Raw genomic sequence first — 25,896 nt, 5'->3', positions numbered from 1 at the left:
TCTAAAATAGTACAAGTAAATAGGATGAAAAAATACTTCAAGTACTTTAAATACAAATCCACTACTACATTCAACAATACCCATTATTCTAATGACTCAATTCTTCCGAATAACCGACGACTAGATAAATATTGAAATAAATTCCTTCACCAATTATTCTTAACATTGAACAATTAAAGTTATCAGCAAAACAAAAACAATCAAAATTACCCACTCAAACTGCCCCACCAAAATATTCTCTCAGAAAATTCCCTCACAATTTAACAAGCATTTCACCAATAAAATAACCAAATTCATCCCATCCTATAACACCAAATTCACAAGACTTTCAACCCGAAAGAGCCCTTCTAATTTACAAGTTGGTTGGAGCGGTTGCAATCTCCTAGGTATCTTTTGAATAACTAATTTATCGACCTATTATTTCAAATGTTTTTTTTTTCATTTTTGTATCTTTTCGACATAATGTTGATGATCAGATCAATTATGTCGACGAATATGATTATTTTTCGACATAATATTGATGATCAGATCATAAGAGCCAAAAGTCATACGACAAGAGAAACACTACAATTAACCGTATCTACTGTAATTACTTTTTATGACGTGTAACCTTCTTAATAATGTTTCAATAAAAATATATGTTTTTAGAAAAACCAGCTATTGAGCATCCTAGATATGCAATGAACATCCCAACAGGAACAAATAGATTAAAAGTCATATTTAATAAGATCGGTCTCTATTCCGATGATGAAGCCATTCATTCATAGTGGCCATTCATCTGTGGACTAAGTTAGATTGGAGATCAAAATTGGAGATCAGCGTGTGACTTAGCAATTGTAAGCTGGATTATTAGATTGATAAGTGAATAAACGTTGTGTTGGAAGTGGTAGAGGTGTGTAAGTGATAAAATCTGTACTCACGAGGCCGCAGACAGTCGTTTCGCCGAAGTTTTTCTGGGCGTGCTTGTAGCTGAGGGTGCGGGAGGCTGCACGGTACGAGCCTTGATCACGGAATCGACTTCGCCTTGACGACGAGCCGTGTTCTCCATGAATTCGTGATGGTCACGGATCAAGCCTTCCACAGTGGGAATGTCTTCAGGCAACGGTTCGGCTTCCAGAGTCATGAGTGTGCTCTCTAGACCGGCAAGCCAAGCAAGCAGTTCTTCCAGAAGAGCATCAAGGTCTTGCAGTGATCGCAGATGCTCGTCAAGGCGTGTCTCTCGCTGAAAAACACAATAACACATCATGAAACTCAAAGAGAGACTAACTTTCATCACTGAACACACATCTTAATAAATAATGATGATCTGTATCATCATCATCATCATCTAACTTCTACAATATAGGCCTGGCTGCCTGTTCCTATCTTTATAACAATCTCAATCAATTAACAATCTCTATATGCTTGATTTTGAGACCACCTTTTCCTTGGTTCCTTGATTTAAATTATTATTGTTTCACTAAATAATGATACAGGTGGGAAGTTGCCAAACACAAGTTTTTATTTTTTTTTTTTTTGACAATGCCAAAAGAAAATTGAAAGTGTATTATTATTCATGGCAAAATAAAGAAGGGGAATAGGAATACATTTGAAAGTATACAACAAAATGTTTCGTGAAATAGAAATACGAATTAAACTGCTCTAATGCAGGGCTCTGTGTTGAAACGGTTGAAGGGATACAACGTAGTTCATGAGTACCAAATTCTCCTGAAAAAAAGATTGAAAAATAAAAACTGAGTTGTCTAAGCAGACATTATTTTGTACAAGGAACATATTTGTGGATTTACAGTAGTACCAATATTTTGGGGATCAATCAGGAGACGATTCATCTTTAAAAAGCATCAAGGAGTTCCACAAAATGAAAAGAGAAACTACAAAAATAATATAATGAATTCTTTCTTCTTTTGAATGAAAGTATATCTGTAGGAGGTCCACAATATCAACAGAGATTTTACGAATATTATGATTAATTCGTTCTCGAAAGCATACCTGTTTAGCCCATGTGGATACTTCATCCCAACGAGCCTGGATTATGGTTATCCAGTGCTTGATAACAGATACAGCGTCAGGATGAGCTTTAGCAAGGATTTGTTGCGCTAATGTAATGGTTGCATCCTTCTCTACTTCCTTCTCCATCATTTCTCTCATGAACCTACAACAGATTAATAATTAGTCAGCAATTATTAATCACAATACAGAGACAAATAACATTAAAAATAAAAAGTGTTCAAACCCGAAAAAATAGTCAGGGTTTACAATTTTTAAAAGAAAAGATTGTAGGTGATGAATAAGCACAAAGAGGACCACCACAACAACAGTCACAATACAACTATTATGTTGAAATTTGAAATTTCATTCAACCAATCATTTATTGAAAAACGTGAAACAAGTTTCAGTTGTTGCACCATTGTCTGAACTGAGGTTGCGAGAGATTGTGTTTTCGTAATAGATAGTGGACCTGTGAAATGGTCGAAAGGCCAAGTGTTGAAAGGCATTGACAAGGCGTGATGTGAAATGGGCAAGGAAAGTAACAAAAGAATAACTCTGAACAAGCCAATAATCACAAGAGTAAGTAATATCGCATCCTAAATTCTTTCATAAATCTTAACAATTGAGCTTTAAATTATTAATGAATATGAAAATGGCTTACTTGGCATGTTCAGCCAATTGGTTTCTTGTTTCCTGGTCATCATCAGGAAGAGAGTTGACAAATCGCAACTTCATCTCTGCATCAGACAACCATTCCAGAAGCATGTGAACTCGTTTGTGCAGTGTTTCAGCAACCTGTAAAAGAATAACCGTTGAGAACATGTGTTGGGAACGCGAGGATCAAATAAAATTACGAATATTTAGTAGATAACAGTAAGATTTGTTTGAATATCTTCCCATATCCACAACTTTTTTGTTAAGAATGTAATAAATTAGATGTGAAGCATTTATTCAAAGAGTTTTACACATATCCAGAGTACATTTTAAACAGAAGAAAGATTAGCGTTTATATAGGTGCATGTTTTATTGGTATTTGAAAAAAAATTGAATTGAGTCAAAAAAATAAAATAAGTCCAAGTGTTTAGCCAAGACTCTCTTACATAACTGTTTGGACTGAAGTGAATTAAATGGATTGTTTCGATCAGATAGAGTACTGAATAATGCGATACGTAGTATTTTCTGTTTAGTTTATTCACACAAACCGTTTCATAGCATTGAAACTTACATAACTAACATATAACATTTATATTGAAACCTGAGTTTTGTGTGAATAAACCTAAGTGGAGAAGACAATATATTTATGTGTTTTCACTTAATTAAGGAACACTTCTACAATATCTCTTCTTACTTGACTGTGTTCGATTTAATAAAGTAGTGGCAGATTTAAAAAAGCAAGTGGTGCGGGATTTAGACCAGTTACAAATGACAATAATATTAGTCTTAATGCGGATGATTTATTCTCACCTTGAGTGCTTCCTCAAGCCGCTGCGTTTTTCTCTCAGCCAGCCGGTTGGTTCTCGTCCAGAGCGAGTTCAGTTCACCGACCTGGTTCCTCAGGGTCTGTGCGTCGGCGGGACTTGCCTTCCTTGCCAGTTCATCGGCTGTGGTGCGAACAGACTCCATCTGAGCCGAGCGCGATGTCAGCTCCTCTCGCAGCGCCTTGTGTTGGTCAACCAGTGCGGTAACAGTGTCCAGGTCACCGTGAACCGGCGTATCCTCGGACAGCTCTCGTTCGACTTTCTTCAGCCAGTCGGCTAATGCTTCCAGAGCATCCTATGAAAAAGAATCCAATGTTATCATGAAAGTCAATTTTTTATGGATATGAAAATCAGACGGTTTTACAGCACAACATTTTAAACGGATTCCATAGGCGGATAATTATTATTCTTTTTTCTAGGATGATACTCACATGAGCTCTAGGTTTGTGCGTGGATAATGAGGCAAATAATGATGAGAGATGGGTGGACCTACAGATTTAGGTTGGTTCCGAACCACCGAGAAGCGACGTTTAAACTCATAAATAGTATTAAAAGGGGGTTGGCTCTTCAAGTGGTTGACCTCACAACGAGACTAGCATGTGCATGAAGCTTATCGATAGCTTATCAGCGCAACCACGACATCAGTCGCTTCCCAAGATAAAATAAACGAAATGTTCGCAACTGCAAATATTTACAACAGAAGAATAGGTAGAGGAAAATTTATGAATACTACAATACAAAAATTTATATGAGAGAAAAAATCACAAATATAGTAAATACTTGAATTGATCGGGCATCAGGCCTGTAAATCAATCTTATTTATCTTTTCATCGACTATTGGGGAATTAGTTATACTGTAATAATGTTTGATATTTGAAATTTCATATAATGTATTCATATTTCTGCTTGTATTTTTTCTTTGTAAAATTGTTGGAAGTTGAATAAATAAAGATAATTTTAGAGGCCCACCTTGAACTGTCCACAGTACAGCAAAGCCTCCTCCAGTTTCCGTTGACGGTCAACAGACTTGGCACAAACGGAGTTCCATTTCTCCTTCAGATCATTCATCATCTGTCGAAGCGCGGGTTCGTCTGATTTGGGCGCTTTCTCCTTCAGAGACTTTCCAGCTCTCATGGTGGCGTCATAGGTGGCCTGCTTGCCACTCAGTGCTCGCTGCAATTCCCTGTGTTTCGCTAGACGGGCCTTTATTCTGCAAAAACAGTACGACAATTATTACAAGAGACAGTTAATGAGAAAGTGAACACGATATAAAACGAATGACAGTTAATGTCAGAGTGAACAGGAATATTTCATTGGGATAAGAGATAAGCAAGTATTGACACAATAATATACTTATATTGAGATAAAGGTGAACATGATGGGTAAACCAAGAATGGATCCATGTATGGATCTCTTGAATGTATCATACATACTTATTAAGCATGATAGTAGGGTCCTACAATTCAAAATCTTGTATATCGTACATTTGACTGCATTTAAAAAAATAAAGAACAAACCACAATATTCCGTCTCATTTACTTCATAAAATACAATATAACTAAACTTACGAAAAATTAAAACCGGTTCATGCCTACTAACACTGTCCTTTTTCCAATTCAAATCCAACAACAGTTCAAATCCAAATGCAAGTTATGTCGATTTCACTAATAAAAGAATGAAATCCAGTATATTTGCTCGAAATATTTCGAAACATATTGTAAATTATGTCCGTTCTACTCTTCAGAGACTGAAAACTTGTGAATTTGTGATAACTAGTTAATGTACTTATATGTAGACATGCACTTTAACTTACTGTTGGATTTGTTACACGTGTTTTGTTCGTGTATTTGCTCTATACACTTGTGTATTTATTTTGATTAATTTATTTTCTAACAAGATTACAAATATTGAAAGAAAACCAAATAATTATTTTATGAACTATAAATAGTTGATTAATATAAAATTGTTCGATTGATATTGTGTATTTGTTGGATGTATTTCTAAGGATATTCTAGTAGGTGGAATGAAATTGTCACTTTACAGGGTTGAAGCGTAAAGAAAAGATAGCAAACGTTTTTAAATTAACTTAAAAGTATAACTTAATATTATTTATTGAAAATCATAGTTGTTTTGACTGTGAGCAACTGAAAATTAATATCTATGTATCAGTGAATAGCATTTGCCAAAGGTTCAATAGCATTAATCTCAACCTGAACTTCAGTAAAACCGATAAGATATTTTATATTTTCAAATAGTAAATGTGATATTGATCTGCTGTTGGATGATAAGATCATTCATGATGTTAAAGTCTGTAGATTTTTAAGTATACATAATAAAGATTCTGGTCTCAACTGGCAGCATCATAAATAATGAATTGACTTGAACTCATGTTATTGAATTGAATTGAAAAAATCTTTATTCATAAACATGTACAGGTACATTAGGAACAGCGTCAATACACAAACAACATAAACATAAAATGTAGTAGAAGAGTAAAAAGTAGTAAGTCTTAAACCTCCTATATAAATAAACAAAAATCGATAATCAACAATCACAAACACAAAGTGCTATCTGCAAACTCCTGCAGGGAGTACAGACACAATGATATTAAAAACTCCTTGAGTTTTATACTTAATTTTGTAATGTTCTCTATTGCCTGTAATTCTAAAGGCAACATTGTGAAGTATTTCCTTCCCATGTAGTGCCTCTTTTTCTTAAAAAATTCTAACCTATGTCTTTCCGTTATCCTCCCAAATCTAGTATTGTACCCATGAGTCTCATTCCGTAGCTCTTCTACAGGGTAATTCCTAACATACATGATTACATCAAATACATATTGTCCGTAAACTGTAAGAATGCCAAGCTGCGAAAAAACCAGTTTTACAGAGTCCATTCTTTTTAGATTCATCATTATTCTGAGTGCTTTTTTCTGTTGAATGAGAATTCTATCAAGATTGCTTTTGGTCGTGGCTCCGTAGATGCATAAACCATAGGCCAGATGGGAGTGTAACAATGAATGATAAAGCGTTTTCATGGTTGGAAGACTGCATTTATTTGACATTTGTCTTAAAGCATACAGCCCAGGGAAGATTTTTTTGACTACCTGACAAACATGACTATTCCAGGATAAATTACTGTCGATTTCTAAACCCAGGAATCGTGTACCGTTTACTAATTCCAACATTTCATTATTAATAAGGACATTTGGGCAAATTTCATTTTTTCTCTGATTCGTCGAAAATGAAATTACGACTGACTTCCCCCCATTTAGAAGAAGGTTCCTGTCATTGAGAAATTTATTCATAAGAGAAAGGTCAGTTGCGGATGTCTCTTCTACACTTTGCAATGTATTACCTGAGAAGATGACATTAGCGTCATCTGCATAGAGACGCAAAGTAGCTTGCTCTTGGAAAACTCTAGGCAACCCCTTGATGTAACAGATAAATAACAGCGGGCCCAATATTGTCCCCTGAGGCACACCATAATTCAAATGTCTAATGTTGGAGCGATATTTGTTTTTGTAGCGCAGCGTTTCAGTTTCATCTATATGTTCAATCTCTACGAATTGCTGCCTATCTTTCAAATAGGAGGAGAACCAAGTACGTTCCTTTCCGTTCACTCCCAGGGTGTTTAATGAGTCTATCAACATATCATGCCTCACGATGGACGCGGTTCTTAACAGAGTCAACACTTGCAAGGACCTGGGAATCATATTTGATAGTTCACTTACTTTCTCCTCTCACATTGAATTTGTGTCTTCCAAGGCTAACAGATTACTGGGGTTTGTCCTGAGAAATGCAGCTGACTTCAGCAATGTTGTGGCAATACTGAGTGTCTATTATGCCTTGGTAAGAAGCACTTTGGAGTATGGATCCATGGTTTGGAGTCCTCACTCAGACCAAAACATTCGGGTCATTGAAAGGGTACAGAACAAGCTGATGAGGTTCTTATACTTCAGAAGGTTTGGTGGTTCGTGTCCCCTGGGGTTCCCGACTCAGCAATTGAGGGATCTATTCCTATTAGAGTCTCTACGTCAGCGTCGAGATAAAACATCTGTCTTGTTTGTTTGGGCATTGTTGGATGGTGCTGTAAATTCTCCTACCTTGCTTGCAATGCTGAATATCAGTGTTCCAGCATTCAATAGGCGGAATGCTAACTTGTTTGCGGCTCCAAGGTGCAGAACGGTGCACCATTTTTTCTCACCTTTCATAAGAGTGCAGAGATTGATGAACAAATTGAGTTTGAATGTTCAGCTTGTTGGGTCAGAGAGAGAGGTGAGGAGTGGGTTGCTGAGGTCAATCCCTCGTTGATGGTTGGAGTTTGATTGGAGAAAGTCTTCTGTGACAGTGATCTCTTTGCTTTTTACTACTCCTTAAGTTGTGTGTTTAATTATTTCCTCTTGTTACTATTTTTTTCTCTCTCTTCCTAGAATGACTTCTGTTTAATCATAGAGACTTTTTTTCATTTCATTTCATTTTCATATTTTCATTTTATTATTTGCTGTGTTTATTTTTTCTGCTATCTAAAATTGTGTTTAAATTTTCTGTTATGTATATTTTTCAGAAAGACTTTTCGTAAAAATTTCATAAACTTTTCATTTCTTTCAATATTTGTATTAAATATTCATTTTTTAAATTGTTTCACTTGTATTATGTGTTAAGAGAGCAATTATGGGATATTATCCTTGTGCTCTCATATGTATCTCAAATAAATAAATATTCTATTACCGTATAAATATTCTCACACTGTCGAAAGCGCGGCTCATATCTAAGAACATACCTATAGTTTTATCTCCCCTGTCTATAGCACTGATGATAGAATCGATGAAATCCACTCCGGCTGTCGGAGTATTTATTTTCTGTATGTTTGTAGATAGTTACTAACCTGTCAGGATCATTGCCAATACTGCTAGCCTCCTTCTCTAGCTCATCGAGTCCCTTTTCGGTGTCGTTGAGCCAGTTCATGAGGTTGGAGTAGGCATCGTGGAATTCGCGCGCCTCCTTGTAGCCGTGATCTAGGGCACGTGTGCGCTCAGCACTCTTGGACACGACACGCTCCCACCTGTGCTGCACGCTGATCAACAGGTTCTTGATCAGAATCACATCCTGCTTCTGACTGAAGTACTTGAGATGCGTGCCCTTCTTATCCAGGTGGAGCATGGTTTCTCGGTGGACTCCTACCTCTTTTTGGAATGCCTGACAACAGAAATGTTAAAGGTTAGTGATGAAAAGATTAGATTTGATTTCTTCATTTATATAGATTACAATATAATACTGGCTTATACACTTATATATTACTTGAATACAGCAAAGTTTTCGATGAATTTACAATGTAAAAACTGTAGAGTTGATCATACTATATATTGAATGAAAAAGAAAAAGAAAACGTAGTAAAAACATAGAATAAAGATAGTAGAAAAAAGCTAGTAAAAAGAGAAGAGAAATGAAGTTGATGAATTATATTAAAAATGGTGGGATGAATCAAGTTGAAAGTGCTGGAGGAGGTTGATCAATTAATAGTATATTTCGCACCTAGAGCAGAAAATGAGACTTTTCCGGCTCGAAATCGGTTTTCAAATCCGAGGCCGTAGGCCGAGGACTAGAAAAGATTGAGAGCCGGAAAAACATTTTTGCCCGTGGTGCGAACGCTATTTTTCGCCACACAGAAAAATAAACAATATACATATATGAGAATAGTTGTTTACTAAGCACTTCCGAAAGCAGAAGTGGAAGGTGATAGTTCTAGCAAATCTGAGGTAATCTGAATATCAGGAAATTGTCCAAGTATTCTTATTTTTTATTCTGATTCGTCTAAATAACCTAAAAGATGATGTTCAATTATGTGGGAGGTTGAGTTTATACTTTTTTATTCTTTCAAATGACAATAAGATGATATTATTATAAATGTTTTAATTATTGAATAATGAACACAAATAATGAAAAGTTTTTTGATCAGCTGTTTTTTGATCACCTTTCTTAGTTCCATGTTAGCGGCTGGAAAGGATACACTTTCCGGCCTAGGCCGGAAAGAAACCTGTTCTGACGTCAGACGAGAGTCGTCTGCAAACAATGCCTTTCAGATCTATGTAGGGACTGGAAAACAGCTGCTTTCTGTGCAGTGTGGCGGAAAGAAAATTATCAATCATATATTGATTGGAAAAAGTTCACAGTATCCTCGTTTATGGCAAAAATAAATCTTGAATCAATACTCCAATGGATTCTACAAATAATTATTAAGATGAATTCATTCAAAATTCAAAATATTCTAGGAATAATTATGCTGAATCTATTATAGAAACTATCTAGAAACTGGGAATGGAATTACAATAATGTAATTAAATATATTCTAGGAAGAATTATGCTGCGAATTTAAAGAAACTGGAAATAAATTACGGCACACTCGTTTCATAACAAATAACCATGATTATTGTTCATAATTCTCTCCCAATACTAATAGCCACTTACTTGATTCACATAAGAAAAATGTAAGAATGTATATGATTAGTTTGAAACTGCTTGAGGGTCAGATATTCAAGAAAATTGTTGTAAATATTCTTATTGGAAAATGTTTAAATTATTCACATTTTTATTAGAGCAAACGGAACAACGTTCATGTTATGTTATGAATCAATACACTTTATGGGGGAAAATGTTGATTCTATCTATTATTTTGGTGTTGCTTATAACTCTGGAAAGTTTAATGAAAGCGTGTTTGAGCTAACCTTATGCTCCTCTATCTGCTCGAGTATAGTAGCCAGCACCCTGGACACTGGTTTCAGTCCAGCTAGCGTCTTCTCGGCGGACGTCAACCAATCCACAAACGCCTGCAATGCATCGTGGAATTCCGTTGCCTCTTTGAGTGCGATCTCCAGTTTGATTTTCTTGTCATTGGCGCGCGCCGTCACACTCTCCCAGCGCTGCTTGAGAGTGCGGACATTGGTGGCTAGATTGGAAGCTGCACCGGGCTGAGCCTTGGTGAGGTAATCGGTTCCTTGCTGTAGGACCGTTTCCACTTTGGGCCGGTTTTCTTCCAGCTCGTTGTACACTTCCTGTAATTTATAAATTTCTTCATCAATATACATCTAATTGGTTGCATATATTACACATATATCCATAATTAAAATTATTCCATAATTTCAATCATTCAATTCATTTATTTCACAAACAAACATAATACAAAATAACAAAAGATATAAAAATGTGAAATAAAAGTGGATAACCCTAGGCATAAGCCCGATTGGGGTGTACTACTCCTAATAAAACAAAAAAAAAATACTTGAGGCCGCTCCGCTCTATAAATATTATAATATAATTATTATAGGAGAATTTCTATCCAAGATAGAAACATTTACATTTACATAGATCTATGAGAGACAGTAGTGATGTATACGTTTTTCATTTGTGGAAATTTGTGGAGGCTTGAATACAAAGTAGAAACCAATAGAGATAGACAAGTGAAAGAAACCAATCAGCTAAGGACAGAGTACTGAAAAGAATGAACCACATGAGTACTGCAAAGTTTTACTGCAAAGAATAGACAAGTAGAAGAAATTAATGAGCAAACACAAGAGTTCTGCCAGAAAATAACTTCTTCATCTAAGTAATAATGCTAGAACTACAGTGAAAACTGTATTAGCACGTCTCTTATTATGATGTTAAAACCCAAACATAAACAAAGCAGAACTGTATTGTTCCTTGTTATAATGTTTAAACTGAAACATCGACTAACCAACTGGAAAACTAGGAGAATAATAATAAATATTAACTATTTTTATGATATTTGAACCTATGACTGCAATGAGGAGATCTTTATCAACATAAAAATCACTTCAAAATTACAGCAGCAATTATATCAGTAGAAGCCTCATTAGTGCTCAGCTATATATATAAGCTTATGCTTTATGGGCCAGCATGTGGAAGCGTCAGAAGTGACTTGTCATAATTTAAAAAACACAAAACAAAAATTACATTAAAGATGTACATTGAAGGACAGTATGCTATATGCAGTATTACTGCATATTTTGGAATGGCCTCAATGGGTCTGCCTCAAATGTCAATTCTCTGTAATACTCAGTGCTCAGCTCAGAACAAACTGTAAATCAAGTCAATCATATGGAAATAAAAATTGGTTAAGTGATTACTAAATCCAATCAATTATAACTGATAATGACTAGACTGAAGCACAATAGTTCTTTCCCTTTTCTAAGGCTGGACACTGCAGTGAAAAGAGGAACTATATTATCGAGCATTCCAATTGATCATGGAGATTCCATTAGCTATACTATCTCACAAAGTTCACTTTCTTTATTTTTTTATGAACTTCTGTCATTGACCTTTTGCCAATCACATTTCAAATGTACTATTCAAAATCCAGTTGATTATTGATTGAACTATTAATGAAATAACTACTCACCATGAATCGTTCTAGCTGCTCACTTGCCGTTTCGGGCAACCCACCAACAGGTTTCGAAGCAGCGATTATGCCATCAACCTCTCCCAACCAGGAGAGCAGATCTTGTAACTCAGCTGAGAAGCGGTGAGCATCTCGTAAGGCTTCCTCAAGTTCACCTTGCCTGTCAGCTGCCTTCTGAAGTAACTCTCGCCACCTACAGAGACAATCATCAAATCATCATTAAGAAAAGACGTTATTAATGATAATTGATTGTATATGTAAGGATCAATGGCACCTACAGAGACAATAATCAAATCATCATTGAGAAATTATATTAATGATAATTGATTGTGAATGTAATGATCAAAGACAAGTGATATTAATCACACTAATATTGAAATCATGAACGAACATGTGCTACAAAAATATTAGGGGAGTGAGGACACTAAATAATTTGAGGACATTCTATTGGGTATCATTACATCAGAGGGAACAAGGTACTTGGATAAAACACTGTTCACCTGAAAAGTGTGTATAATTTTAGTCCGATATTAATGCTACAGATATTAAGAATAAATTGGAAACTGAATTATTTAATACTCACTGAAACGCATGATATTCTATGATATTAATTCTATTGTTAAATATGAGAATTTTTTAATATGTCTGATGTTTACCTCCTATTGAGTGTGGTCAACTTTTCATGAGTGGAAGACGCCTCATCAGTTCCCTTGCCTTGTTCTATAATCTGTCGTCCAGCATCGTTCAATGTATCTATACTGGACTGGTGAGCCTGTATATCGTTCACCAACACCTGTAAATTGAAGAATTTCCCATTAGCATTGAATAATAATCTCCAATCTTTGAAACTCGTAATAAAAATATACAAAATGTTTACAGTTGTACGGTGTAACACTAAAGACTTTCATAGACATAATTTAAAGTCAAAAACGTTCACCAATAAAAGCTTCAATGATACTTTTCATTCGAATAGAAAATATACATGAAATGATTCATATAAAAATCATCCATATTTGTTGTCATAGTGATTGTTAGTTACAGACAAGATTCCATGTATGTGGTGTATTTCATTCATGAAGCAAATTATCGAAATGAAGGAAGCCCGAAACTATTCGTGTCTCAGAGAAAATAAAAACACGGTACTATAAAAACCAGGTCAAGGCATCCATGTTCCTTATGGAGCGGTCATTTTGTGCCTATTTCATGGAGGAACATTTGAAAATCCAATCTTATTCAATTTGCTCGTAACAAAATCATGCATTATGCATTTTAAAAACAATATTCTAGTACAGATAATATGTGAATTCCGATTTTAAATTCTTTAATAATGAAATTTAAATAATAAATGCTTCGATTTTCATTTATTTGTTATTAAAAATTGTTCTTATTCTTGTAACCTAAGGATTATGATTCATAAGGCATTGGGACAAGACAGAAACATGCGAGGCCAACAACTTCAAAAAGATTTTAAAGTTCCCGATCAATTAAATCTAAAAATCAACAATTCAGTTTCTATTATTTTGCTAAATACTATAATTCTGTAGGAAGAATTATTTTTACAATTACAATTACTAATAACACATCATGATATGTTCAATCTACAATGATAACAGCTAAAAATAAATTTGAAAATTGGTGAACTAGAACCCTACAAAATGGCGATTTTGCAATGCATCACGGGATTGTGTCATGACCTGTATTTATAGACCTTGAGTACTAGTAATTAAATGTAATAGATAAGACAAGTTTACAAATCGACAAAAACCCACCTTCAGTTTGGCCAACTCAACCTCCAACAGCTGAGGATCGCCAGGAGCAACCTTGAGCTCGCGGTCAAGCGTTCTTTCGGTGCCGTCGATCCAAGCCATCAGCTCAGCCAAGGCGTGCTGGAACTGACCGAGACGCAGCAATGCGTTCTCCAGCTGTCGCTGCCTTTCGACCACTCCGCGTAGCAGGTCATCCCAGCGCTGGTTGACGCGGGCCAGGGGTTCACGCAGCGCCGCCGCTTGTTCAGCACTCGTGCGCTCGGTTAGTTCTTGAGCTTGCCTGTCAAATGTTCCAAGTAAAATTAAAAACTGAATTGACATCAATAAGGTAGAACACTGATCAGCTGATCTATAATGACATGAGGAAATCGTATCCATACAAATCAAATCACATAAATAGAAATACAAATCTCAGTACCCTTTTTGAATTATTCTATCACAAGTTAAAATGGCATGAATGTCCGAAACATGTTGTGATAAAATAATTCAAAAAGGGTACTGAGATTTGTATTTCGGTTTATATTACAAGGTATCCCTGAACAGAAAATAGACAAATCAAATAACATTTCATTATCCGGAATGCACTTACAATCAATTTTACTTATGTTTTATTTACTCTGTATAATATTTTGAGAATTTGAAATTTTTAGTTTAGTATTCACATTGCATCTTGTATTTGTATTACTCATTTTTTTCTGTATGGAAATAGATTTGAATTTGAATTTTAATCGTATTAACATTACAAGAATACCGCTACAAGACGTGTGTGTGTAGGGGTGAAATGTGTCTAGGAGCTGGTATAATGTTGGTAAAATATTTTAATTGAATGGAAGCAACTTGTCATTGTTAAACTACTGATTTATTAAAACAGTTTGGGTTACTACGAGTTTGTGATACTCTTAAATTCGGTTGTTATATCAATTTCTAGTAATCTCTAGTTTACTGGGGATACTAGTTTCGGTTGCAACACCATTATCAACTCTGATAATAAATAATGTAAGAACCGAAATTAGTAACTCAAATTATTCCTCCACTTAATAAATCAGTGGTTTGACAGTATCAATTCCTTTCATTTAATATGCAAATCTAGCACAGCATCACCTTCACAACAACACAGGAAATATTCTAGATAGGTGCTTTGTTTGAATTCTGTATTCTATCGTCGACTAATTTACAATGTTTTTTGTGTAATAAGATGTTTTGATTTGATTTTAAGAGATCTCGTGAGCCAATTTTTTGACCTCTTATTGAAGAAAGATGAACTCTGATAGATAATAAAGTAACCCACGATGTCTCATTTTATTTTAAAAGAGGCTAGCAACTGTAATTCTTTATATGAAAAATAGGATTGGTACAAAATCAGTCTATCATAAATCTCATTCATATAATGTCCGATAGTAATTTATTTATTTATTTATTCAACTTCCAACGGTACAACACCAATTTACAAGGTTTTTTGTTCATAATTATAATAGTACAATAATAGTTATCGTACACTCCATTTATGCACTACATAAAACAACAATTTTAAAAATAAAATTCACCACACATTAGCAATCGAGATTCATTGTTTATGATTTCGTAGTTTGCTCCTACATTTTATTTCAAAGTAGGTTCTTACGAGAGCATAACTCTTTATTAAGTGAGTATAAGTTCAGCTTAATTATGGATATTACTTAATGTATGTTACCATATAATATGGATATCATTATGATCATCATTAACCATATATGGTTAAATGAATTTTGAATGGTGAGAACATTCACTTACCTCTTGATAGTACTGTTGATATCCAATAGCAAAGCAATTAAAAAAAAGAGAGTTGATAACATCATCAAGTACAGTATATTCTTGATTACACACTATTCTACAACATCAACTACTATTGAACACATTATAAGATTAGATTTATTTGCACAAAAACCATGAAAATAATTTTCACCAGCAATAAAATTATACATATTAATTACTACCATCAAATTTACAAAATCAACTCAGGTAATAAAAGAGAACAACTTTAGTCACAAGTCGTTAGTTCTACAAATACTAGAAGTGATGAGAAATATTCAAAATTAGAAAACAGCCAATAAAGATGTTTTTCGAAGTTAATCAGTTATAGTTTATTATTAAATGAATACGTTGAATTGGAAAATTATCATCTTCATGATACAATGCTGTTAGTGAGAAATAAACATGTAAGATAAGATTAGAAGATTATGTTTTCATATATATTCCCATCATGTTTTTGTCATGTCATGTTGTCATGTAATTTTAATAATATGATAGGCCTATAACGAAAATTCACAGAATATGACATATGTGTTGTTATTAATAGATATGAATTTTGGTAAATAAATCTGAATATGATAAATTTCAAATCGTACCTGTTCAGAGCTTCAACTTTCACCATGTGTGGATCAACCTCAGATTTGAAGGCCTTCAACTGATTGATTTGTTTCTTGACAGCGTCGATATCGGCACCCAATGGACCAAGTTTCGAGAATTTGTCTTCAGCTTTGTCCAGGAAATCTAGCAATTCCTGAAAAAAGACAAAACGAATAATTATTATTTGAAAATTAATAATGATAAGCAACATGAACTAACTCAACTTCATAATTAATAACACGTAATTATTATGATTTCACAGCAAGTGAATAATTGCAATATCCAAGTTACTTCTTTCATAATGAAATAACTTTACCCGAAAATTATACTTGGTTCAGGTGGAACGACCCTAATATTACAAAGGATATTGTAAATTCAACAATTGATTCTTATTTTACTGTATTATACTGAAATATCTTACTAGAGGCCCTTGAGAGCAATATATTGTTCTCAATTATTGAACCACATTCCATCATTCAATTTGAATATTGTGGAAATCATCATAATGTTTTATAATTTCATTATACAGCAAACATATAACTTCCATGTTGAACAGCAGCAATAATAATAATAATAATTTATTTGCAATGAAGATATGAAACAATAAAATCATTTGGAATTAAGCAATTAAAAAATGAAAATATTATTAATTATTTTAAATCATTGATTTTTTAGATTATCTAAGATTAAAGATAAAATTGGTTGTTTTCTAAGATTTATTTTATATCCAACCTGGAGAGTTTCGTGGAATTCCATTGCCTTCTCCATAGCATGGATGAGATTCTCCTCGCGTTTTGCAAACAGAGCTGTCACATTGTCCCAGGCCGAATCCAAATCTTCCATGTGCTTTCGCACTTCTGGCTTATCTGGTTCTCCACATACGCGCATCAAACTTTGACCCGTTTGCCTGCATGCTTCAACCTAGAAAAGATTATTCGTTAAATCAAATCAAAATTTCTTCATTGGTTCTTCAAAACAATAAACAAAAAACAAAACTTTCAGCAAAAATATAAGAAACCAATCACCTGCAAAGAAAATCCTGTGCGCAGGGGAGAGTTGCTAATACAATTCAATATGTGTCATTAAGAATTTACAAAAGATGAAATAAGAAATTATATAATATAATAATAAAAGAAGATGATGAATAAGTGGAATAAGGGTAAATGAAAGTGAGAAAAAATGAAAAGAGAAAGAAAGAGACAGATAATATGAGATTATTATATAATTCAATGTAATAATTAATAATTTATTTAATCTCATTATTTGTATAAACTCAAGTGTATATAGAAAGTGACATTGGAATGACATACGGCTGGGCAGAACATCCGAAAGGATCACTCGGCCAATAAAAGCCATAAGAATAGATAAATAAATAAATCTCATTATGTTATTTAATTGATAAGTGGATGTATGATATACTCTTCATGCATCTGGATGCAGATGAATGTACTATTCATGCTAATGTACTGTAATTGGATTGTAGACAGAGTTTATTTTCTAGTGACTTTGTTAATACTATCAACAGCTTTAGAAGGTAATTTAATAAGGATAAAAGATTAATGGTTCACTTCTGTACTTTATTAGACTTTGAGAAGTATTTTATAATGCATCTTGATGAAAACACACACTTTAAAAAACTATTGGTGATGACAATTGTATTTGTTCATCCTTGAAGATCGTATCAACAAATTTGATATTTTATGACTAATGGAGTTTTTTCTGAAGACCGAAATCATGAGAGATATAAGACGGTATCTTCAAGTTGACAACGACTTGCAATTACAGATCATGAGAGAATGAAGAAAGTGTCTCGATATTTCAGATCATTGGAAAATTGACATGAGAAAATGATCATAGTGTCTTTAAATTTCACATCATGACAAAATAGGGATGGGGTCATCATCAAGTGATGGTATCAACTCAAGATTGTGTCAATATGAGTATGAATTGTTTGTCCATTATGTACCTCTGGTTTGGCATGATCCATTTCAGATTTGATCTCCTGCAACGCCGACTGCTGTCTCTGGATGGCCTGAGGCCTGACCGCAGGTGGTTCTTGGGCAGTGAGACTGTCTTCCAGATCTCTGAGCGTGGCCATGACCGCTTGCAGCTCATCCCAGAATCGCTCAGCGATCGCCAATGCATCTTCGAGAGAGCGACTGCGATCGCTGGTGGCTGTCTGAACCTCGTTCCACAGAGAATTGAGGCGTTCCAGTTTACGTTTGATGTCTGAAAAGAATATCACAATAGCATTTTTAATTCATTTCACATAACTTCTAGAAGTATCAATGAATTTGATGTAATTCTTTGTGTAATTAAAAAATATATGGGAGTGGCCGTAGACGAATGGTTTAGACGCAGGCTTTATGAACCAAAGGCCCTGGGTTCTAATCTCGGCAAGGCCAAATATTTCTTTCGAGAGCCACTCTCCTGTTTCGTATGGACATGTTAATGCATAAAATCAGTTGTTAAGTCAAGTCAGAGGCCTTGATTAGGTGAATAGAGAACAGAATTCATAGAGGAAGAATAGTAATTATATATTTGTTAAGTGCATCCTGAAAACTCTGACACCAGATCAGAGCCAGTTCTGCATTTATTTGATAAATAAACCACACATCTACGTTTCATTTCTCATGATAGAAAAACTTCAAATTGAATGAATTCAGTTCAGTTGGATACAAGATCCATATCAATCAAATTATATGAAAGGATCAGTTTTAATATTATTATAATTTAAGTTTCAGCCGTCTCCTGTTAAATTTAGACTAGCCCTATTGGAAGACATTTTGTAATTTACGCTTCTGTAGCAGATTGATCGATTTGAATATATTGTGTGCAAGCTGTTTTGGAGAGAACGATTAGCTATATCACGTCCATATAAGTCTAGTTACACATACATCAATTTTTGGACGTACGATTTTTTTCCGTCTTTATAAACTCTATCAGATTAAATGGAACTTGACAAACACATGATTGTGATCATATGTTTGGCAAGTTATGATAAATCTTATAGATTTATAAGAACGGCGAATAATCATACTTACTACTAGTCCATAAAATCGGATTGCTTGCAAAAAAAAATACTCGATAATATTAATTCGACGAAGTTGCATGTCACATCCATTCAATCAAACGATTATTTACATATGTTCATAGAATTTTTGTAAATGTACCTTTGACAGCTGGATCAGCTGTTGGAGCCTTGTTGATGACGTCATTGGCAGCGCGTCTGACAGCCTGGAAGGCTTCCTCCCTCCTACCAAGGTCTTCGACCAATGCGCCATTTTCATCCAACTGAGAACGAATGCGCGGTGGATGCGCCGATATCGGCTCAGCCGATGAAACCTGGTCTGCAGTTTGGGCAAGTGCACGCAACATACCTTCCAACTTGTCTGAGAACTGACTCGACTCCTACAAGAAATTAAAAAAAAAATGTACAGTTGAAAAATAAAAATGAATAAATTATTACCCTTTTATAGTATAGAAAAACTTCCACGTCTTAAAAAACAATAACTAAATATAATTATTATCATAGAGAAAAGATAGCATAAGAAGATATTGTATCGGTTGTTTATGCTACAAATTTCAAGCCGATTTTTTGTTAGCTCAAGTCAATTACTGTCTACCACTGTGTATTATTACTGTTTTGTTGGGGTGGGAGTGTAAGAACGGCACAGTATGAGAGACTACCATCGTTACATAGCTCCACCAAAAAGAACGACTAGGACTATCTAGCTTGAGTTAACAGTGAAATTTGGAACATAAACAACCTATACCATGGGATATCTTCTTACGCTATATTTTCTCTATCGTATTATTGTGTAAACCCACAAAATGGTTAGATCTATATTATTTCAACAACAGAGTACGGTTTCCTACATTCAAATACAAAATCAGGACGCTAAGTTAAAAATGATTAGTGCGCTTACCTGCAGAGCTTTTTCCAGAGCAAGCTGTCTCTGCCTAATCTCGGCCTTCAGAGCCGCATATCGTGCATTATCTGAATCCAAGGCATCTTGCACTTTAGCTCCATCGTCTTCTCCGCATAGCCTAAAATAATAATTTGGTTATCAGTTCTTACAATAAATAATTCAACATCAACATTATCATTAATTCAACTTCAAACTCATGAAGCTCGTTTTGAAAGCAAATTTATGAATTATGTTATTTCAATTACTAGAAACCTATATTGCATTACGACAATCAATCCCTCATTCTTCCCTATTTCCATCATTAAATGAGTGATCAGTTATTACTCAATTGAATAATATCTATGAATATTGCATTTCATGTCTTAATTAAATTATAGAAACTTTCAACTTCCAAAATGATTTATAAATCAGACCGAGGTGATTTGTACTCATAATTCAAGGCGCGAAATTTTGATGTTAGTGTAAAGCACCAGCTATTCACGCGAGAACCAAGATAACATTATTATAGATTGGGGAAGTTCAATATTTTATTACATAAAAAATGTAAGCAAAACATGTAATATATAGACTAGTTCCATCTCTATACACTAACATAGACACACATTCACATCACACTTCACCACTCGAAACGAAAAAAAAATTATTTGTATTTAACATGTTTGAACTAAACATGAAAAGTCCTCATCTATTCATTATTTTCTTTTGAAACCGAACACCTTTGTATTAGTATTAGGACACTTATCTTTCAGACAAGGACTTTATCTTTTAGGACTCCTTTCAGATTAAGCTCTGGCCAGTGCCAGTTCTGACTCAGATTCATCCTTATATATATTTATAATGATTGAAGAATAATAGAATAATAATATACTGTAGATGTATTAATCTGGATTAAGTGTATCATTATGTATAATTAGATGATATGCTAGGCTGGCCAATAACGGTAGGACATGCATGATGTACATGTCGACATACATTGTTGTGTAATCACAGCGAAAGGCTTCGAGAAAAAGTTTTTGATGTAAGGTTTTGCCGATTTTTCATGTTCTTTTTGCTGCTCTATTTGAAGTTAGATAGTTTTTCTATCATTATAATTTGTAATTTTCCAGTGTTTTATTTATTGTTTATTTTATCTTAGCAGCCTCTCGCTGATTACAAAACATGCATGATGAAAATGTGTGTGTGTTTCTATTACATGTGATGGAACATGTTTATCATGCATGTCCTATTGTTAGTGACCAGCCTTACATGGTGCCCCTTTGGATGATATTGTAATGTATAATAGGTGACTTACTTGATAAGAGCCTCTCCAGTCTTGTTGAGTTTATCGACAAGAGGTCTCTGCTCATTGACAGCATGCACAAGCAGCTCATGTTTGTCCTGCTGTGCAGCTATGAGGTCAGGCCTGAGGGCAGGCAAAGCCAGCATAGCCACATGCCGTTCGGTGTCATCCAACCAGGCCGATAGTCCAGCATGGGTTTCGCCGAAATGCTCAGCCAGAGCCAACGCTTGCTCTAGGGCGCCGAGGCGGTCACTGGACAGCGCCGAAACTGTCTCCATTGTCTCACGCAGATCTTCGGTGCGTTCACGTATTGCGGTCGTGTCATCGTTGTGCTGGGTCGACTCTCGAAGGACCTGAGTAAAATAAATTCCAACGTTTACTCAAACACAAAAAGAAAAACAAAAATGAAAATTGTTTGACAGTTCATTATGGAAATTAAAAATGGAAAACACAAATAGAAATTGGTTGACAATTCATTATGGAAAGCACAAATAAAAATTGGTTGACAATTCATTTTTATCATCATTATGGAAAATACAACAACACATAATAAAACTGTAATGTTTCACCAAAAAAGTTTCCAATCACCAAAAAGCTCATTCGATTCTATCATGTTTTAATCAATATTCACATTAATAAAAAGTACCGCAAAATCAAAAATTCAAGAATTATAATATTGTCGGTGATTGCGTCATTTAATGACAAGAATCATCACATTTTCTCCATACTATCACTACTGATTATTTTTCAAGTCAAGTGGAAAATAGAAGTTGTACTAATCAGGCGAAATCATGTGAAACATAAATGACTAATTATGTATGTTATTAGTCATACTTATACATATGTATGATATGCATGATAATTACATTATTAGTATGTTAATACCATACATTACTAATGATGTATGTTTTGAAAATTAGGTTGAATAAATATACTTTAGATGTAACATAATGCAATACATTATTAATGTATTGGATTGTTGTAGGTAATTCATTCCGTTCTATTTTTTGTATGTAAGTCCAGGTTGACTATACATTATAGCACGTTTTTGATTTTTGAGAGCTGAGCCAACAATTAATTAATAAAATATCATGATAATTTCAACTGTTAAGTAAATTCTTGTAAAAATAAATTTCACTGATATATGTATATTAATATTTGAATTTACATGTTTTGTATATGGTACCTTGTCAAGCAGCCTCTTTGAGGTTCGCTTAAGGTAGCTTATTTATTCAATGAGCTTTTTTTCTTTTTTTAAGCGTTTTTCATTTTCTATTATTTTATTCTATTCTATTCTTCAGTTGCATTACTTTCATGTTTCTTATATAACTGTAATTGTAATAACTCGTACTGAATGGTCCTCAATTAAAACATTGAGTAATTTGCGATGATGTCAATCAAATTACATAGCAATACAATTTTTAATATATCTGAGTCAATATATTTTACATGGAAGAAAACATCCATGGAAGAATAATTTTTTCCTACACTTACCTTGAAAAGTGACCATTAGTGACCTGCACTGATTACAGAACGCAAAGAATCATTTTTCCGCTCTAGTGCGCTAAGTATTACTTTGCGTATTATCTTGCAGCCACCCCAATCAGCTGTTGACATTGTTGGCATGTATTTTGAATGCGAATTTTTTCTATTTATATTTTTTCTGATTTTCAAATAAAAAAATGAGAACTCATTAATTTATACATTTTGAATATTCATTATTTAAAATAATATTTTTTCATTCATAAATTGATTGGTTAAAAAATTATTTTGAAATTATTAAGATTTATTTGGATTTATTCAAATTTTCAAATTAATTGGATTAATTTAATTTTTAATTTGAATAAATTATCGATTATTAATTTCCAATTGGATTATCAAGTTTAAAATAAATTAAAGTTGTTATTAATAACAAAATTATACAGACAAACATTTGATTGATTTCAGCCATCATTTTACCCATAATCAACCACTTTTCATATTTAATGGTAAATGTAGGAAACATTTAATGTGAAATACGTGCGCAAAGTTCCTCTGCTGCACTCAAGAAATCATTCCGCCCTCGCCTACGGCTCGTGCATAAACGTTTCTTTCAGTGCAGCAAACTGTCACTTTGCGCACTAGTTGCACAAATAACTATTACAATTCATTGTATATTCAACAGAAATTGTCTCACCTTCTTGGCTGTGGACAATACATCACGAACTCGTCCTTTCTGTCCGGAGATGTCATCGTTGAGTGCCTTATGCTCCTTCAACTGGAGTCTGACGACGTCAGGCTCAGAAGATGGAGGTTCTGCCTCCCGCAGTTGGGTCTCAACCTCACGGAACCAATCAAGAAGATCATCGATATCACCAATCACCTCCAGAGAGCGCTGCTTTGAAAGCTGGAGACGCATTGCTTTCCTTTGAACCTGATGAAAAATAGAATAATTAATACAAAATTATAAATATGAATAGACATTTTTCGGGAGTGTTGGTGGAAGAAAGAATAAAGTAAAATAGGACCAATCGAAAATAAAGAATAACAAAATACAAATGAAAGAATAAAAAAAGGATAAAGAAAGAATAAAGTAGAATAGGACCAATCGAACATTCATATCAATTCAAGTCAAAATAGAATAGCTTATTAGTCTCTAACTAGGTGCTAATGGTGTTAGAGATGCTAGATAATGATGGAAAAGATATTAAAAATGGGTTGACTAATACTAAATATTTTAAAATTGAAATAGAAAACTTTCATAAAAGTGTTTTTGAGCATTTTGGAAAATAATGATGACAATAATTCAATAATTCTATATTTATGTTATAACAAAGCTGTAAGCCTCTATTAAGTTGTTGTAATTTTTCTATTGAAGTAATACATAATAAAATGAATAGAATCAGACCTTAAACAATCCCTACATCAGTTGGACATGTATGACCCTTCAAGAGAAAACAATTTTCATTAATGTACTCCTGGAAGCAGTATCAAAAATATTACACAGACAATACTCATTACATTACTCCATATGCTGATAAGTGATGGATTTCACTTTTATTTAGATGTAGTAAATGAAAATAAGTGCACTTATGAGGTGGGTGAAAACCCTAATACTGTGAATTATATGCCTTATCATTTCAAGAACAGTATATAGAATTGGTATGGATTTGAATGAGATATTTGACTCTCAGAGAGAGCTGAAATAAACATTACTCTATAGAATGAAAACGCAATACAAAGTGATTTTTCTTTTTCGGATTGGAAAATACAGAGTCTGTGTGTTTAAAACAAGATAAAATTTCATAACTAACAGCTATGAAAACTTTGTTGAATTTACTCTAATGTATATTAGAAAGTATAAGAAAAATCTGAAAAACCATAATGACTGCATCCCAATAAATGTGAATTATAATTATGACAAGGAAAACATTTTGAAAGTATAGTTGTTTTGTGACTGATACTATTTGTTCTGGCTGAACCCAACAGGACATTAAATAACAGAACCACGTTTACAGACAGATCATAACAGTAATGAATGTAGTAAGTAATGTTCAATTTTACATAGTTTTACATAACATAACTGTGCAAAATTAAACAGTGGTCAACTACTTCTATGTTTTTATTCGCTTTGAAAGTCTTACTTGTTCAGCGATGGCATCGAATCGCCGGTTATCTCTGGTGACCAAGCCTTCAATGGTAGCAGCTCCCTCTCCGGGTGAGATCTGACACAGTTGAGGTCCGACAAGGTTCACCGTCTCCAGGACAGGTCTGAATTCCTGGACGTCTTGCTCCAACCTGCACAAATAATTCACAGAATAATCACTTGTGTTTATTTATCTATAGGGTAGAGCAAACAATATAGTCAATATAGAAAATGAAAAAACAGACTATTGACCAAAAGTCCATAACATCTTTCGTTTCTTAATTTTGTTTAAATCATCTAAATATTATGAAGGTTATGCTCCTAACTATCATAATATAGCATCCAAGCGAAACACAATATGTTGTCTTCTTTTATTCATGAGATATAAATTATTTCAGATAATGTTTTTGGTGAGATATAGTGTTATTTATCCAGAATGAAACACTAGGGATTATTTTAAAATACCATGCATTTATTGTAAAATCACATACATCTTCAGTGGAGATGACACTATAGGTGTTGAAACCTGTATGTAATTTCACAATAAATTCGTGACATTTTTTGAAAATATTCTAGTTTTTAATTATGTATAAATTATTCTAGAAAAGACAACGGATTGAGTTTCCAGAACAGAAGTTTTGTTCTAGAAATTCCACTTAATACAAAGACAAATATGGAAGAGTTATTGGAAATTGCAGTTAACCAACTGCTGGAATATATTATCCAACTGCAAGATTATTTATATTATCGATTATTATATATTATCCAACTGCTGGAATATATATATATTTTACTGTCAATATTTGCAGTTGCAGAAGTCCTTATTTTTATCTGTATAGCTTTCATTGGATATTTGAAATGATTATTATACATTAATACAAAGACAAATCTTGTCTTTTATCTGTAGGGCTACTTTTAATATAAATTATTGATAAAATATAAAATGCCATTTTCAAGTCATGGCATTAATGTCCGAAACATGTTGTGATAAAATAATTCAAAAGGGTACTGAGATTTATATTTTTATTTA

At 33.8% G+C, this 25,896-nt stretch overlaps 1 protein-coding gene across 1 annotated transcript in view; it reads right to left on the bottom strand.

The window, feature by feature from the left end:
- Positions 1–25,896, bottom strand: part of LOC111045140 — a 192,677-nt gene that overhangs the window by 30,838 nt on the left and 135,943 nt on the right. Inside the window, exons 47-65 of the mRNA XM_039442087.1 lie at positions 24,865–25,018; positions 23,418–23,654; positions 21,254–21,594; positions 19,960–20,080; positions 19,204–19,441; positions 17,997–18,259; positions 16,763–16,951; positions 16,030–16,184; positions 15,416–15,427; positions 13,649–13,925; positions 12,536–12,672; positions 11,880–12,072; positions 10,189–10,515; positions 8,352–8,662; positions 4,437–4,677; positions 3,454–3,762; positions 2,651–2,784; positions 1,990–2,152; positions 921–1,222 (exon numbers count right to left, since the gene is read on the bottom strand). Coding sequence (XP_039298021.1) covers positions 921–1,222; positions 1,990–2,152; positions 2,651–2,784; positions 3,454–3,762; positions 4,437–4,677; positions 8,352–8,662; positions 10,189–10,515; positions 11,880–12,072; positions 12,536–12,672; positions 13,649–13,925; positions 15,416–15,427; positions 16,030–16,184; positions 16,763–16,951; positions 17,997–18,259; positions 19,204–19,441; positions 19,960–20,080; positions 21,254–21,594; positions 23,418–23,654; positions 24,865–25,018 — 4,104 coding nt within the window. The remainder of the gene's footprint in view (positions 1–920; positions 1,223–1,989; positions 2,153–2,650; positions 2,785–3,453; positions 3,763–4,436; positions 4,678–8,351; positions 8,663–10,188; positions 10,516–11,879; positions 12,073–12,535; positions 12,673–13,648; positions 13,926–15,415; positions 15,428–16,029; positions 16,185–16,762; positions 16,952–17,996; positions 18,260–19,203; positions 19,442–19,959; positions 20,081–21,253; positions 21,595–23,417; positions 23,655–24,864; positions 25,019–25,896) is intronic.

The sequence above is a fragment of the Nilaparvata lugens genome, chromosome X (genome assembly GCF_014356525.2).
Source record: "Nilaparvata lugens isolate BPH chromosome X, ASM1435652v1, whole genome shotgun sequence".
In the NCBI taxonomy this organism is placed as follows: Eukaryota; Metazoa; Arthropoda; class Insecta; order Hemiptera; family Delphacidae; genus Nilaparvata; species Nilaparvata lugens.
Note: the sequence above shows the minus strand (reverse complement) of the source record. Positions and strands in the feature narration are given on the sequence as shown.